Raw genomic sequence first — 16,834 nt, forward strand, 5'->3', positions numbered from 1 at the left:
AACCCCATTTGCCTTGTAAAAACCTAAAAAAAAAAGTGATTATGGGATTGTAAAACTGGAACAGCAACATGGAGGTGATGATCAACCTTAATGAACTTGCTCATTCCATCAGTGCAACAATCAGGGACAATTTTAGGGTATCTTCGATGGAGAATACCATCTGTATCCAGAGAAGGAACTGTGGAAGTTTAAACAAAGACCAAAGACTATTACCTTCATTTAAAAAAAAAAAAAGTTTTCTTCAAGGATATTTTTCTCTTAATACATTCAATTTTGATCAATGTATAGCATGGAAACAATGTAAACAATATCAGACTGCCTTCTGTGGGGGTTGGGAGAAGGGAAGGGAGCATGGGGGGAAAATTGTAAAATTCAAAACATTAAAAACTGATAGGTAGAAACTACTATTGTATATAATTGAAAAACAAAATACTTATTAAAAAAAAAGTAGGCTGCTAGGTGGCAGAGTGGAGGCTGCTAGGTGGCAGAGTGGATAGAGCACTGGCCCTGGAGTCAGGAGGACCTGAGTTCAAATATGACCTCAGACACTTAGTAATTACTTAGCTGTGTGGCCTTGGGCAAGCCACTTAACTCAATTTGCCTTGTAAAAACCTAAATAAAAATATGCAAAGAACTGATTCAAATTTATGGGGCGGCTAGGTGGCATAGTGGATAAAGCACCCCCTGGAGTCAGGAGTACCTGGGTTCAAATCCAGCCTCAGACACTTACTAATTACCTAGCTGTGTGGCCTTGGGCAAGCCACTTAACCATTTGCCTTGCAAAAAAACCTAAAAAAAAAAGTAATTGGTGGTGACCATCTCTTTGGGCAGTTGAGAAGTAAAGATGACTAAAGTGACTAAAACCCAGACAGGTCTATTATGGAACTAAGTTACAGCTATATTTTTCATGATGCCTAGGATGAATTTAAGTACTAGATGTTCAAGTATTTTGTTGCCTTAGCACACCTCACAGTCCAAAGGTCTTCACAGAGTGAAGTAAGGTCACAATCAATCCTAAACACACCCACTTTTTCTGTTTGGATGGGAACTGTAGAATGACTGGCTCCTCCCTTTTCCAGCTGGCACTGACAGAATAGTCCTTGGCATGCAGCACTTCTGAAAAGTTTCTCATTGATTTACCTAGGAAGGAGTGGTAGTTTCGATGGCAGATGATATGCTTTAACAGGGACCTTGGCTTTTAGGTGAGTGAATGGATGAAAGAGCTGCTTTAGGATATGAAATTTCTTAACTTTTAGTTTGTAGCACCCCCATTACCTTTACCTTCTACTTGCTTAGCCAAATGGTACTTTCTATTTGTACCAGTATTAAAGGAAAGACTTTTATGAAAAGGCAAACACCAATATGCCAGTAGATATTACAAATGTCTTGCTACAAACTGAATTCTTTTGTGAGGCAATTTTGTTTTAAGTAAGAGGGTTTGAAAATCTTTAACATAAAATAATGTCCTCAACACATTCAATTTTGATTAATGTATAGCATGGAAACAATGTAGAGATTATCAGATTGCCTTCTGTGGGGGGGGATGGGAAAGAGAAAGGAGGGTGGGAGAAAAACCTGTAAAATTCGAAACCTAACCACAAAATGACTGGTAGAAATAACTACTACATATAATTAGAAAACAAAATATTTATATAATATTAAAAAATAAAAAAGAATGCCTTCCTTTTGATGAATTTTTACTGTAATGTGTTAAATTTTTAAATTGCCTAAAGTATCTTCAGTAAGTACCACAGGGATGTTTTTGTCCAAATCTCTATCTTAATCCATGCCTCACAATAACCTTTCTTTTCTTTCAAGTCATAATTAAAAGGAAATTCTAATTATAAAAATATTTCACTGTATAATCCCTGAATATTTCCATTAATTCTGTAACCATGTATATTCATCCCAGATGTGCTATCAAGAAGGGATAGTGTATTTGCACATTAAGAAAAAAGATTAGTTTATTCTTATACATGTTAAAATTAGTAAGACAGTAGGGGGGGTAGGGACAGTGTATATGTTGGGAGGTGTTGAAATTGAGGACTAGATTCAACAGAAAACAGGTAGCCTTGATAAATGAAATTAAGCTCTTTTAGTTTTGAATATCTTATCTCTTAAAACTTTTCCATAATTACACCTAAGAGTCAGGAAAGTATGTCAGGTGGCTTACCAAATAGCTTCTTGTAATATTTATGCTACATCACTTTTATTATTATTATTGCATACAATTCACTTATGTTATTACTTGCTAGTTTTCTCATCTGAAGTTGTATAACTTTCTTCATTAATTATGAGGTGCTTTTTTTTCAAAAATAGCAATTTAGAGCAATGGAAATAGGTAACAAGGTATCATTACATTATGAATTCCAAAGAGATTGTCAGCTAAAGAAATCTGACAACTTTAACCAACATATTCTAACTAAAAAATTATCGAAGAGGCAGTAACTGTATTTCTTGGCAAATTCTGAAAAATAATAATGTTCTATTTTTTAAATACAGTAAAAACTTCTGCATGTTGGCTGGAGTATCATAGCATTCTGGTCTAAAAAGTGAAGAGCCATGTTTAATATTAGACATATGCTGTTAATTTTGTATGGTATAAAGAATGGCTATGTGTTCATGTGTTCATACTCGGAAGTGTTTCAGACTAACACAGTGAAAACCACATGGTTTTAAGTCAACCAGATTTTAGTCTCCAGTTTCAGTATTCAAAGGGCACAAGAGAATCTTTTAAAGGCTCATCATCTTTTAAAATTAAATTTCCTCCAGTCCTATCTCATTCTCTCCTGTTCCTCCCTCCCTTTGAATCCTGTTGATCTAAGTAGGACTTCTAAGTTCCAAATGATTTTCTGGTACTCTCTAAATATAAGTACACAATTGTATAATTTAGTACTTTGCCATATTGTTGCATCAAATTCTTGGTAGTACCTCTTGCTTTGTATATTTTCACACTATAAGACAGGGGTACTAATATGCCCATGGTCTACTCCCACTAAACAATTGCCCTTTAGAGTAACCGGTTATTCAAGATTTATATGACCACTGTGTTCTGCCTCACATGTGAGAAAAATCAATACAAATAAATCTATTACCCTTGATAAAGTTAGGGCACAAGTAAATAACTTGATGTTCACAATTCTAATTGAGCCTGAAACTGGGCAATATCATTTGATTCAAAATCTAGCTTTTTTTGGGGGGCAGCTAGGTGGCGTAGTGGATAAAGCACCATAGTGGATAAAGCACCGGCCCTGGAGTCAGGAGTACCTGGGTTCAAATGCCGCCTCAGACACTTAATAATTACCTAGTTGTGTGGCCTTAGGCAAGCCACTTAACCCCATTTGCCTTACAAAAATCTAAAAAAAAAAAAAAAAAAAAAAAAAATGCTTTTTTTTGGACAAATCTAACAATGGTGACTGTACCAAATGGTATACTGATAGTTTTTTTTTTTTTAGGTTTTTGCAAGGTAATGGGGTTAAGTGGCTTGCTCAAGGCCACACAGCAGTGTCTGAGGCCAAATTTGAACTCAGGTACTCCTGACTCCAGGGCCGGTACTCTATCTGCTGAGCCACCTAGCCGCCCCACCTGATAAAGTTCTAATGCCACAGTTTGTGCTTTCACTAAATGAAAAGGCCACAATATTTATAACTCACAAAGATTGAATTACTAAGTAGAATGAACAAGTTGAAAAATTAATTAACAGAGACTTCTTCCTTTTCAGATTCCAAAATACATCTGTTGAGTGATCTTTAGGGGATTTACCAAGGAGTTCTGTTCCTATAGTGAAAGCATTCAGGTAACAATGAATATGCAATATGCAAACAATGAAAGAATCACAACCAACTTCCAAATACTGTTCATCTTTTTATTGAATATTCAGGTAAATATTTCACATTAATACAGGCTACATAAAGTAGAGCCACTATACGACATGAAATTTACTCAACTTTTTTTCCTTTTAAGTATGTAAACAATTATACATGTATTTACCACCCTAAAAGGTTGAAATCATGTAATCATCTAGTTCTCTTTTGCAGACAAGTAGCATTCAGTACTGTTTAGCCAAAAGCACTAAGTTCATCTGATTTTAAGTTCAAAATGGCTAAACTAACTGAAGAACAAAATCAGTTGGAAAGGAAATCAATTTGTTCTTATACAATGGGCAATCAAGTTTCCATTGTTAAAGCCCACACAGAAAATTGCTTAGTTAGGCACATTAAAAAAAATCCCCAGAGTTCTTCCAAGGTCATAGGTTTCCCAAACAAGGCTAAAGAAAAAAGACCTTCTAACTTAGTTGACATATTTGAGATGCATGTTTCCAATATGAGGTGCCCACGTGCCAGGCCAAATCTGAAAAGGGGGAAAAATCATAACTTCCAGTTAGGAACATTACATATTTACAAAACAAAATACAAGTTTAATGGCAATAATTTCTACCAAGGGAAAAAACCTACAATATTAAAGCACAGTAATAGTAGATTGAGACTAAAGTAGTAAGATGATAGAAATGATTTATAGTGCTGAGGATTTGTATTTACAGTCAAAAGTGAACATGAAAAAAATCTGAAAGGTAAGAGAAAGAGTTAAATTTCTTTTACCTGCTGAGCATCAGTACATTCTGTTGAGTTTTGAACAACTTTTATCATAGGGTTCCAAGCAGGATCTGGGTTATGAAGTCCATTAAACAGGGGGCCACCTGGACCATCAGCAAGCTGAGGATGTGAGGGTATTATGGTACCTCCATACATGGAAATTGGCAGGCCCTACACAGAAAGGAAATAGCTATAATCATGAATTTAATTATAAATTATCAGATTATGCCTTTGAAATCCTTTTCAAAGCATAAAGTAGTCCAAAGACTCTGTAGTAAAAAAAAGAGATGCTATCTATTTGCACCAAATAACATGTGTAAATAGAAGTCTTAGGAAGAGAAAAAAGATAAACCTATTGAGAATCAAAATAAACTCATCACCTGAAATGTGCATAATCTATCTCATAGGATTAACTATGGGAAAAATACTATGTAAATTTGAAAAATTTGAGGTCAAAAGACAATAGAATTAGAAAGAATCTTTAGTATGAAATGATTGAGATCAAGGGTGTCCAATCTTTTAGCTCTTCTGCACCACATCACCCAACAAAAACTTGTCAAGGGCCATGTTTGTTAAGGATTAAAAGCTGGTCTGTGATAGTCCTATAAATGTGCTTTGAGGGTCACATACATCCCAAGGGCCAAGAGTTGGACATACCTGATCTAGAGCAACCTCATTTACAGATAAAGGAAAATGATGCTAAGAGGCTAAGCTGATTTAGCTTAAAGTCACAACGGGAGTAAGTAGCAGAGCCAAAATCTGAATTCAGGTATTCTAGTTTGAAGATCTGTGTTCTTTATCATTATCATAATCCCTGAGAATAATCTTTTAATAGAGGCTACTATTAGTAATACAGTCAACTAGCATTTATTTAAGCCCTTCATTTGTTAAGACAAAGAAGCAAAATGACCAACAAAGATTTGAGCTTATACAGATTCCAGAGAAAGGGATATTTAATATTCAAAAACAAAAATAATCACCCTTAAAATTGTTAGGATTTTTAAAAGGTCTACATGGACAATTCCCTATTTAGGAAATTTTATATCCTTACTTTAGAAAAATCCACAAAACTGCTTGCCATAGGCTGATGGAAAATGTTAGAGGGAGCCACCATTCCTGAATCATCTCTTTCCATCGGCTGGTGCTGGGAAAAGGTGCCTGGGTCTGAAAGCTGCTGATGTAGTGGATGATTCCCCATCACAGGTTGTGACCAACCAGAAAGGCCTTCTGGAAAGAATTAGAAATGGGCTATGTGTTACTTAATTTGATCAGATTTTTCTTAGCAAAAAGAACTCCTGGTCTATGTCAGCAGCTGGACTAGTTTGTCAAGTGAGAACCCTGAGGAAACTTCTCTGAATAACAAACATTTTCCAGTGATTGCCATGAGGTCTCTTTAAAAGATGTCTTCAGTGATATACACTGATAGTCTTAGGGACTCCAAGGTAGCTACTATCTGGGTTAGAATAGCTCATGGGAAAAAGAAATATATTTTTAATTACTTATAGTGCTTTGTGCTTGTAATACTCACCCTAAGAAACATTTCAGATATAAAGTACTGCCTTAAAAGCCCTACTTGAGCCATTCCCTCTTCAGAAGACAGGACAATCTTACCTGACACACTATTGACGCCAAAGGACCAGATACCACTATGTCCAACAGGTGCTGTGAAATTAGTTCCCAGAGGCGTTGGTGTAACAGAACCTCCCTGTCGAATCCGGGCAAGTCTCTCTGTTCCAATCGGGGGAGGTACCTTTCTATCCTGACTGGGGTTGCCTCCTTTTGGCTGGCCCAATGTTGGCGGTGCAGAAGTAGCTGAAAGGGGTGAAGATGATCCCGAGGAAACAGATGGAATAGGAGAGTCACCTGGTGGCAAAATATTTCTCTATTGTTTTATTACATATAAATACTACTTATATTAAATATCTGAGAAACTCAGGTGGAGAATTCTTGCACCGAAGTCCTACTCTGATATCTTATTGTGGTGGAGATATGAACCAGGGTTTTTGAAGGAACTATATGCTTAAAGAAATTCAAATTATAAAATCTTTATGGGTATAGTTCCCAGAAATGGACTGTTTTCTAAGACAATTTAGTATGTTAAATAAGGAGAAGTTGCATTATCAAAAAGGTTATCAATGTTCTTTGCCTACAACAACCTTTTAAAGGTAGAAAATTAGTTTCTAAAACCAAGATTCTGACAAGTTTTAGACTCTATAATTCTGAGTAGAACTCAATGAATATTGAAAATCTGGCACAAAAATGTCCTAGATTGATGAAATGAAGGCAAAAATAGAAAAAGTATTACTGCTTCTTTCAGACCTAAAGACTGACTCATCCATGCCCTGGATTATAAGGACTGAAAATGATTAAATTTTAAAAATAAGGATAAATTTTGGAAAAGAATTATGAGTTTCAACTGACTGCTTGGTTATTGAACTATAACAAGATGGTCATTTTTCCAGTGTTAAGTTTATTCACTATCAAAAATGGAAATTAAATAATTGACTATCTACCTTATGATTCATTATATTTGTAGGGATTTAAATATAAGTCTTTTTTAGCAATATGTAAAAAAAAAGAATCAAATGTATGCAACTTTCTTAAGTGTAAAAACAGATCATGGCAGTATCACAATTTGTAGCTTCTGGTCAAATTCAACAAATTATTCAAAGTGGTGAAATGCAAAAGGTCCTTTGTACCTCTGATTCTTGTCCTACTCAGCATAAAGTCAATAAAAATATTTCAAGATTTGAAACTAGTTTGAACATTTTTTTTCCCAAGACTTATCTCTCTATCTCACCCTAGACTATAAATATAATGGGCTGCTCTGCTTACAGGCCCAGTATCATTCTGATTAGCAAGGGAGTTTTTTACCTGCTTCATTTCTGACTTGACTCAGATAGTCTTAAGCAACGTGATAGCCTCACCCCACTCCCAATTCCAGAAGATTCACCATATGTAGTGTCAAACTTAGTACATGATAGAACTTCTGAGACAAAATGATCCATCAGTCTCCGCCTCATTGGTAGCAAGGATTCTAGGTGTATACTACTATGGACAGCTACTTTGACCATTTTCCATGCTGCTTACTGTATCAATAAAAGAGCACAGTGACCAAAGATTATCAAAGATTATTATAACTTTGGATGCCGATGAGTCTCATGGTTTCTTAAATCTTAAAAAAACTCTTTGAAATGGTCAATAACTTAATTAATAAACTTTCATAATCATTCCCCCCAAATTCCTACATGAATTTGAAGCACTTGTCCAAGGATGGGGTGAAAAATGCTGTCTGTTGAAACTTGGAGTTCCAACAGGTGCTGGACCTTGTAGAAAAACCCGTGTTCCTTGTATGTTGGAAAAACTTGTCAGAGGAGCTGAGGAAGAAGATGGGGAACTGCCAGATGGATCAATGGATGGTAATCCTGAAAGAAAGCATGGCCAAGAAATATATTTAGCTGAGATTTTCAAACCCAAAGCTTTAATTTTCTTTTAGGAAAAGAAGAGACAAGAGTTTCTGTTGTTAATTCAAGGATTTATAAAACAAAGAATATGAAAGGAAAAAATTTCTTGAAATAGCTAAAAATCCTTCAATTCAATAAATACTTAATAAAAACTCACTCTATATATACATATAGACTTATGTGCTTCCAAAGGGTCAACTGAGGCTGTACATAAGAGAATGAAAAAATGCACATAACTGCAAACACTGGCTGTGACATGATAATAGCCCATGATGAAGCTTATTTACTTACTTATACACACATCAGGAAAGAATGATTATTTGAGAATAACATTAATGATCTTGATTAATTTATGTAACTGTCTCTGAAAGGGAAAATATGGTGATGATCATGAGAGGCAGAAGAGTACAATAGAAAGATCACTGGCTCTGATATCACAATCTAGGTTCAAATCCTGTTTCTAATGCTTATTGTGACCATGTGCATTCACTTCCTTGACCCTCAGATTCCTCATCTATAGAAATAATAAGAGTTGGAGAGTTGGTCTGTAGTTGGTCTCTGACATATTTTCCTTCTCTAGAGCTAAGCTGTTATGAGTTTAAGGCCGGTGCCTAGGAGAACTTGTGATTAGATGGCATCAATTTCAATATCTGATGGAACTCCTAAGTTTTGAAGAAAAATTAAAGAATATAGCTCTTTACCTAAAAGAAATGTGTCCTGTGAGAAATGAGTACTTAAGACTACTAATGTTCTTGAAGAGTTCAATGATGAAGAAAGATGCCATTAACCAAGTAGATGTGGAATAGGTTATTTATGATAGTAAAATTTACAAGTGGTAAACAAACTCAAAATCTTTTTTCCAAACAATGTCCTACAGTGAATTTTGATAGTCTTGTATTTCATTACCTATTCTAGGAGTTCTACTAAGGAACTGGTAAAAAGGTTCAAAATAACTAAGTTCATTTTTTAAAAAGGTAGCTTTATCAGGGGTGGCTAGGTGGCATAGTGGAAAGAGCACCTGCCCTAGAGTCAGGAGTACCTGAGTTCAAATCCAGACTCAGACACATAATAATTACCTAGGTGTGTGGCCTTGAGCAAGCCACTTAACCCCATTGCCTTGCAAAAAAAAAACCACTAAAAAATAAATAAAAAGGTAGCTTGTCATAAATTTGTAAATTACCAAAAAATTCACCTAAACAGGCTGCCTTAGTTTGGAGGCCAGAGTTTCCCTTCAATCTTTCCCCCGCCTCCTGCTTTCTAACTATATACTCTCTTTATATTTCTAAAAGCTGCTTTAAAATCAAAAACTAAACAGGGTGTCTTAGTTTTCTTTTGGAGGCCAGAGTTTCCCTTCAATCTTTCTCCCTGCCAATTGCTTTCTAACTATATACTTTCTTTATATTTCTAAAAACTGCTTTAAAATCAAAAATAAGAGATTCCCTAAATTGCAATTCATGAAAATAAAGAATCCACAAATAAACATACCAGGCAGGTGCAGGCTTTACTTTTCATCACTCTGGAGGTCATAAAAGGCTACAATTTTAATTGTGTATTCATAGCTGTACAGCACTTTAAAAGTTGATGAACTTTTTTTCATAACAATGTAAAACAGGCAGTGCAATTATTATTTTCATTTTATAAATGAGAAAACTGAGACATGATGTGATTTACCTTTCACAAGTTGCTAGTGTCAGAGTCAGGATTCAAACTCATGTTTCTTGACCCCCAAGATCCAGTGGCATTTATATTAAACCACCTGAAACTATTTTAATGAGCACAGCACTGGGAATGGGGCCCTAAATTACCTGGTTTTCTGCTCCCATGCCTTTTTTTTTTTGGCCAGGCAATGGGGTTAAGTGACTTGCCCAAGGCCACACAGCTAGGTAATTATTAAGTGTCTGAGGCCTGATGTGAACTCAGGTACTCCTGACTCCAGGGCCGGTGCTTTATCCATTGTGCCACCTAGCCACCCCTCCCATGCCCTTTCAAGAGTACTCCAAAATCTCTTTTTCTAACAAAATAAAATCTAAATAGCTTTATCTCTGACTAAGATAAGTCTTTTGGGACTTTTGAAGGAGTTATGTATTTTTTAGGTCCTATTGTACTATATATTTAATGTAGTTGTACAGTATATTTAATGCCATACCAACAGATTCATTTGAACAACTAGACCATCAACACATGGTTTAAATAGTTTAAATAATATGGCCAATTAGGAAAAAGGCAGCAGATTACAGTATAAACAATCCTTCAATTGTATTTTTACCCAATAATTTCAACTCTAAATTATATTACCCAGCTTCAATTATTTTTCAGCATGTTACATATCTAAAGTACCACTCTCATTTCCAGTATATTTTATTTTGGTTCAGAGTCTGATAAATATAATGTTTCCTCAAATAAGTTCAAAATTTGAATTAGTATTATAATTCAAATTTTTTCATGTTTCAATAGTTGGTTTCTAAGCCAATAGAAACAATAGTATACCATATTAAACCTTTTAAAAACACCGAACAAATAAACAAGGGCAGCTAGGTGGCTTAGTGGATAGAGCAAGGGGCCTAGAGTCAGGAAGATTTGAATTCAAATGTGGTCTCAAATGCTATACTTACTGTGAGCCTGGACAAGTTACATAACCTGTCTGCCTAAGTTCCTCATCTATAAAATGAGATGGAGAAGGAAAGGGCAAAGCCCTCAAGTATATTTACCAAGAATGCCCCCCTACAATGGGATGATAACAAAAATAAAAAAATTATATAGTCCAGGGCTGTCCAAAATGCTGCAGGATTTTATGCAGCCCCCTGTGGATTTATTAAATGCTTTAGTAACTGCAGAGTTCTCACTAAAATGGCAAATCAAAATATCTTGTCTGTTATTTCAATAAAAACTTTTAAAAGTAAGGTTGGACAGCTGTGAAGTAGGCTATGATTCAGAAATCCCAAACAACTGACACTTTTTTATTCCAAGGGTGAATTTTCAGAGAGTAAGAAAATGTTTAAAAGTTGTGAATTTTCCCTATGGTTTTCCAAAAGTCCTTTATCAAAACTGTCATTTTATACAACTATGGGGAAATATCAGGCAACAAAGCACAACTTACTGCTAAAGAGGCAGGAAAAACATAAAGTGTCAAAATCACCCAAAGCAGTTATGTTGCATGAGGCTCTCAAAGCCCATTCATGTGGCCTGGGTTGCAAAATAAAAAAAAAATGAAGGAAGGCAAATGCAACATCACAGACCAGGTTACATGGTTCTTGACAAGTTTTTATTGGGTGACATGGCCCAGAAGAGCTAAAATGTTGGGACATCAATGATCTAAAAAAATATGAGTTGAAGAACCAGAAGAACATTATACATAACTAGCAACAACATTGTGCAATAATCAACCATAATAATCATTTCAGCAGCACAATAATCAAAGGCAAGTTTAAGGGACTTGTGATGAAAAATACCATCCATATTAAGAGAAAGTGGTGTTTAAAATGAAGACCAAAGTTTATTATCTTCAATTTTTAAAAGCTGTCTTATGCATTATATAATTTTGTATCTCTAATGTTCCATTTGGATCTGATTCTTCTCTCACAACATGTTCAATTTCAATCTATGTTTAGCATGGTTACAAATGTAAATAAAGCTTATATCAGAGTGCTTTCTGTTGGGGGCAGGAAGGGGAAAAAATTATAAAACTCATAGCCTTGCAAAAAAAAAAAGACTGGTAAAAACTACCATTGCATGTAGTTGGAAAAATAAAATATTTCTTAAAAAAATAAAATTCCCTTTAAACACACACAAACACACACATGGAATGAGCTGTTTGACCAAAGCTGAGCAGAGATGATTTAGCTGCTAGTTAACTTACCAACTGGACTAGTAGAAACTCGCTGGGAAGGTGGTCTGAATCCAGGTGCCTTGGAGTTATCAGGATGCACATTTTCTAAGTGTCCAAGAACGGAGTTACCCAGGAAAGTTGACTGAACAGTGAAAGATGGATCTGTGGCAGCTCGTGAAGACAGTGGGCAGTCACCCCAACCCTGATTAGCTGGCACCTGGTTACTATCAAAAAGACTACTAAAGTGATTGAAGAGTGTGGCTGGACCAAATGTAGGTGGCAAAGACTTATTTGCTGGATTAATGTGCATCTGAGAACTGTTCATAATGCTCATGGCTGAGGATAGCTGCACCGCAGCTGGTGGACCTTGAGGTGGTGTTAAAGGAACTGGGTTTGTAACAAAAATAGACTGCGGATCCTGATGTACAGTTGCATTGGGTACTACTGAATAAAAAGAACCTCTAGGCTGCATTCGGTGAGAAACTCGAGGTGCTGGTACAGCTAACTGAGGTAAATTACTGGTGTCCTGATTATCAGCAGCAACTGATCGAGGAGATGCTAAGCTTAATGGGGCAGGCTCTGAGTTAGATGCAAAAGGCAATGACATAGGACTTAAATCGGATATATTTGTTGGCAGTACCTCCTCCTGTGTGTTACTGAGAGGAGCAGGACTACTAGAAGAGTGGGTTTCTAGGGCTCCCTGGTTGTTGCTGGAAGAGATACTACAATTATTTGCAACTGAAGATGGGGTACACAGGTTTCCCACAGGTTGGTCTGGCGTGGACACCTTCTCTTTGGGAGTTGATATAGCAGAGAAAGAGTCTGTTTTATGTGCAGAAAGTTGTGTTTGTGGAGCACTAGAGGGCAGAAATGCTGTGGGAACTTGTCCACTGCTGATAGGTGCAGAGGAAACAGAAGGCAGAGAACTACAGGTGCTTGTCACAGTAGAGATCACTGTTGCCATGGTACTTGTTTTAGGAACACAGGCAAACAACTGCTTTCTGACTGATGAAGGAGTCCGGCTATTAGTAACACACAGAGGTTGGTTGGTAGCAACTACAGAAGACACAGTGATAGGACAGCTGGCAGCAGATAGTCCAGTAGACTCTGACTGTAAAATATTTCCATTTTGATTAGGTAGGCGACCTGCACTGTTATGCTTTGGAGAACTATTGGTGCTTCCAGGGTTAACTGGTCTTACTGGGAATGGTCCCCATGTATTAGGAGAGGGTGAAAAGGTTCCTCCAAACTGGGCCATAGGTAAGCGAGGATGCCGGATCTGTTGCATAGTTTGGGCAGCCAACAAGGCAAAATGAGGATGGGAATAAGCTAAAGGAAGAGAAACTGGGAAAGAAGAACGTACATTTGCTGGAACGTTCTTATTCAGTTTATTGGTGGGCTGAAAAGTGGATAGTGTTGTTGCCTGTGAAGTTACAAGAGCTGGAGCACCCAATGGAAATGCATTTTTGTTTGAAGCAGCTGTAGTACCTACTCCAGATGAAAAATTTGCATGGATTGATTTGGTGCTGGCAGGGGTTCTGATATGATTTTTAGGAATTAAATCTTCTAGCTCTTTAGCAGGATCTTGAATAAGAGCATTAATAAGCTGAACCGCATACCTTGTTGACTCTGTGCCACCTCTGCAATTTTAAAGACAAAATAAACAGAAAAATGTTAGTCATTAAAGTTCACTATTAGTTATAATTCTCCTGATAGTCAAAAAATTCCTTAATTTGTATAAAAATCTCCCAAGAGTTAGTTGTCTTTTTTTTTTCAGAATTACCTTATTGTGATCATTCTTTCACCATTCTTATCTTTCTGTTTATCCACATCAATATGTGCACCAGTGACATCTTGTATTGCAGTGATGTTGCATCCACCTCTTCCCATTATCCTGGACACAACTGAAGCTGGGACAGAGAGTTTCTTTGACCTAAGCCATAGAGATTACAAAGCAATTAGAAGTAGTTTGAATTTTAATTTGTCTTGTTTTCATTTTAAACACATGAATAATCTTGCAATAATTCATTTTAATAGATTTTTATCTAGTCATATAGGGCTGATTTATCAAATCATGAAAGTGAATTCCTAAAAAGGGAGTTAAGATAGGAATCAAAGATTTTGTTATCTGATTGACTCCAACAAATCCAAAAGTGTCCCAGCTACAGAAAGAAAGATTCTTTAATAAAGAGTTGGAAGGGACCTCAAGGTCATCTAATTCCAATACATTTTTTAAAACCAGATACTTTGAGATGTTTCCTCTAAATCTTCTCTTCTCTGGGGGTAAATATCCAATGTCCTCAACTTCTTCAGGTTCAATCTTGAAACCATTCTCTGGTTGCTTTCTAGCTTGTCAAAGACCCATATAAAACGTAGCATGTTGAACTGAACACTATTCCTTAAATATGTTAAAGCAGGTTGGAGCAGTATTACACATTCCCTCATTCTGAATGCAAAAATGCTAATTTCCATTTTGATTAGGTAGACAGCCTGCACTGTTATGCTCTGAACACAAAAATGCTAGCATTTTTGTCTGCCATATCATGCTATGAACTCATATTTAACTTGTTTTCCCACCTAGCCACCCCTTCTAGATATTCAATAATTATTCCTTTAATAAAAGCCACCATAATTGTGCCAGGAATCAATGTCATTAGTAATATGCTTTCTTTGAATCCCATTCTCCCAATCATAGGGTCTTAGGCTTTATATTTTTTTATGTTTGGGAATTTCCTTGGTAGCTTTGTTCCATTCTGAGGTTTCCAAATTTATTTATTTTTTTAAAAATTTCTTTAAGGCAATGGGGTTAAGTGACTTGCCCATGGTCACACAGCTAAGGAATTATTATTAAGTGTCTGAGGCCAGTTTTGAACTTGGGTCCTCTTGACTCCAGGGCTGGTGCTCTATCCACTGCACCACCTAGCTGTCCCCTCAGAATTTTATTCTTGAGAATTACCCTCAATCATTGTCCCTTATGAACCCAATGAAACCTGCTTTCTAAAATCAAGGTGTATATTACATTTATACACAGATTTTTTTTTCTTTCTCAATCACAAACTCTAGGATATAATTGTTATTTTCTCATTTAAAGTTCATGTCATTGACATCCCAATAATCAGCATGCTAGTAGCTGGTAAAAATCAGAAAAGAAGTTTCTCTCTTTGATTTTTCTATTTTTTAAAATAAATTTATATATATATATATATATATATATATATATATATATATATATATATATAAAAAAGTACACCTTCCAATGCACAGTCCAGAAGTACCCCTTCAAAAAACAAAAGATAAAACAATCCTAATCAATTCATCAAAAAAAAATCTGACATTATATACTCATAACCTTCCAGCTCTGCAAACAGCAAGATACAAGAAGAATAAGATAGTTTCTCATATTTCTTCTTTGGAGTCATGTTTAAACAATTTTTCAGCATTCAGTTTCTATTGTTTTACTGCTGCTGTTCTTTTAATTTATGTTGTTATAGTTATTAAGAATATGCTTTTCCTGGTTCTGCTTACTTCATGTTGCATCAGTTCACATAAGTCTTCTGTGCTTTTTTTAAAAAAAGTACTTAGTCAATATTTCCTAATAGCACAATAATATTCTATTTTTGCACCACAACTTGTCTAATCATTTCTCCAGTTTAAGAAACTCTACTTAGTTCTTGGTTAACTATAGGATGTGCTGGTACAAATATTTCAGTTCACTGACTGTATCTTGTGATATTAAATTTACTTCCTTGTATTAGGACCTGTAGTCCCACCTTGTATATTTGTGTAAAGCTATTATTGTTGGCTCCATTCTTGGCTATGTCTCCTATGAAACTCTAAAATACCTCTTGCCATTACTGAATTCTTTTTTTTTTTAGGTTTTTGCAAGGCAAATGGGGTTAAGTGGCTTGCCCAAGGCCACACAGCTAGGTAATTATTAAGTGTCTGAGACCGGATTTGAACCCAGGTACTCCTGACTCCAGGGCTGGTGCTTTATCCACTGTGCCACCTAGCCAACCCCATTACTGAATTCTTATGGTATAACTTTGTAAACATACGTAGATGGTTTTTCCCCCTTCTCTATTCACTTTTGGTTTAAGATCTTCAGGTTAAGTTAGCAAAATTCCAGTAAAATGTAGCATGTCAGATATACTTCATTTCTTGCCAGCAGACTCTCATAGTTATTTTTTAAAGTCAAGATTCAGAAATCTAATTTTGTTTTCAGATACTGGTTTTTTTTAACCTAAATAATGCTTGGCATTGTGTGTTGGGTGATTAATAAATGCTTGCTAACTAGATTTAATTAGTGTTTCATGATCTTCTCTTTGCTGAAGACAATAACATAACTGATAGAAGAGACAGAATTACCATCTGTATTCCTAGGATCTTCTTATAAATTATTTCTTCAGGTAACATCATTTGTACCCACATGAATCACCAGAGGTAAAGAATAGTAATAGTTTGAAAACCCTTGGGAAAAGACTTGGGAATTTCTCTGTTACATCATTATTCTTTAGAGGACAAGGAACTACTTACCCCTCAAGAAGATGTAGCTCTTTCATCTTCTAAAAGAGCTTCCTGTTGGTTAGTTTCATGAAAGGCACTGAGTAAATTGTACAGTTGAGTATACAGAACTTGTAGTCAGGAAGATTTAAGCTGAAATCTTTTCTAAGATACCTATTAACTCTGTGACAAGGGCAAGTCACTTAATCTCCTATTATGATACTATGATACTAATATTCAATGGCTGTCGACTTTCCCTGCATTATATCCAATTTTCATGGCATAATTCAGCATTTCCTCTCTGCCTCTCTGTTATATTTTTCTTCATTGTTTTTACACTGACATATTTTAACTTTTTATAAGACTACTTAATTCTTCCTGAAAACTCAAAAAGAGGCATCCCTTCCTAATTTTTTTTAAAAAATATTTTTATTAACATCTTTTTGGTTTCA

General features: G+C 35.6%; 1 protein-coding gene and 1 long non-coding RNA gene across 6 annotated transcripts in view; one reads left to right on the forward strand and one right to left on the reverse strand.

Moving 5' to 3' along the window:
* Window positions 1-363: 363 nt before the first annotated feature.
* Window positions 364-6,486, forward strand: LOC141506260 (uncharacterized). The gene is made up of 2 exons (XR_012473801.1): window positions 364-1,202; window positions 3,722-6,486. It is a non-coding gene; the product is annotated as an uncharacterized LOC141506260 (long non-coding RNA).
* ANKHD1 (ankyrin repeat and KH domain containing 1) overlaps window positions 3,852-16,834 on the reverse strand; it is a 129,900-nt gene continuing 116,917 nt past the window's right edge. For 4 of the 5 annotated variants that reach the window (XM_074212822.1, XM_074212819.1, XM_074212818.1 and 1 more), the window contains 7 exons: window positions 13,666-13,815; window positions 11,913-13,522; window positions 7,841-8,017; window positions 6,204-6,455; window positions 5,644-5,819; window positions 4,599-4,763; window positions 3,852-4,350 (listed from right to left, as the gene is read on the reverse strand). In XM_074212822.1, coding sequence (XP_074068923.1) covers window positions 4,291-4,350; window positions 4,599-4,763; window positions 5,644-5,819; window positions 6,204-6,455; window positions 7,841-8,017; window positions 11,913-13,522; window positions 13,666-13,815 — 2,590 coding nt within the window. In that variant the 3' untranslated portion in view covers window positions 3,852-4,290. The remainder of the gene's footprint in view (window positions 4,351-4,598; window positions 4,764-5,643; window positions 5,820-6,203; window positions 6,456-7,840; window positions 8,018-11,912; window positions 13,523-13,665; window positions 13,816-16,834) is intronic. The other variant, XM_074212820.1, reaches the window with a different exon arrangement.

The sequence above is a fragment of the Macrotis lagotis genome, chromosome 1, assembly GCF_037893015.1.
Source record: "Macrotis lagotis isolate mMagLag1 chromosome 1, bilby.v1.9.chrom.fasta, whole genome shotgun sequence".
NCBI classification, from domain to species: Eukaryota; Metazoa; Chordata; class Mammalia; order Peramelemorphia; family Peramelidae; genus Macrotis; species Macrotis lagotis.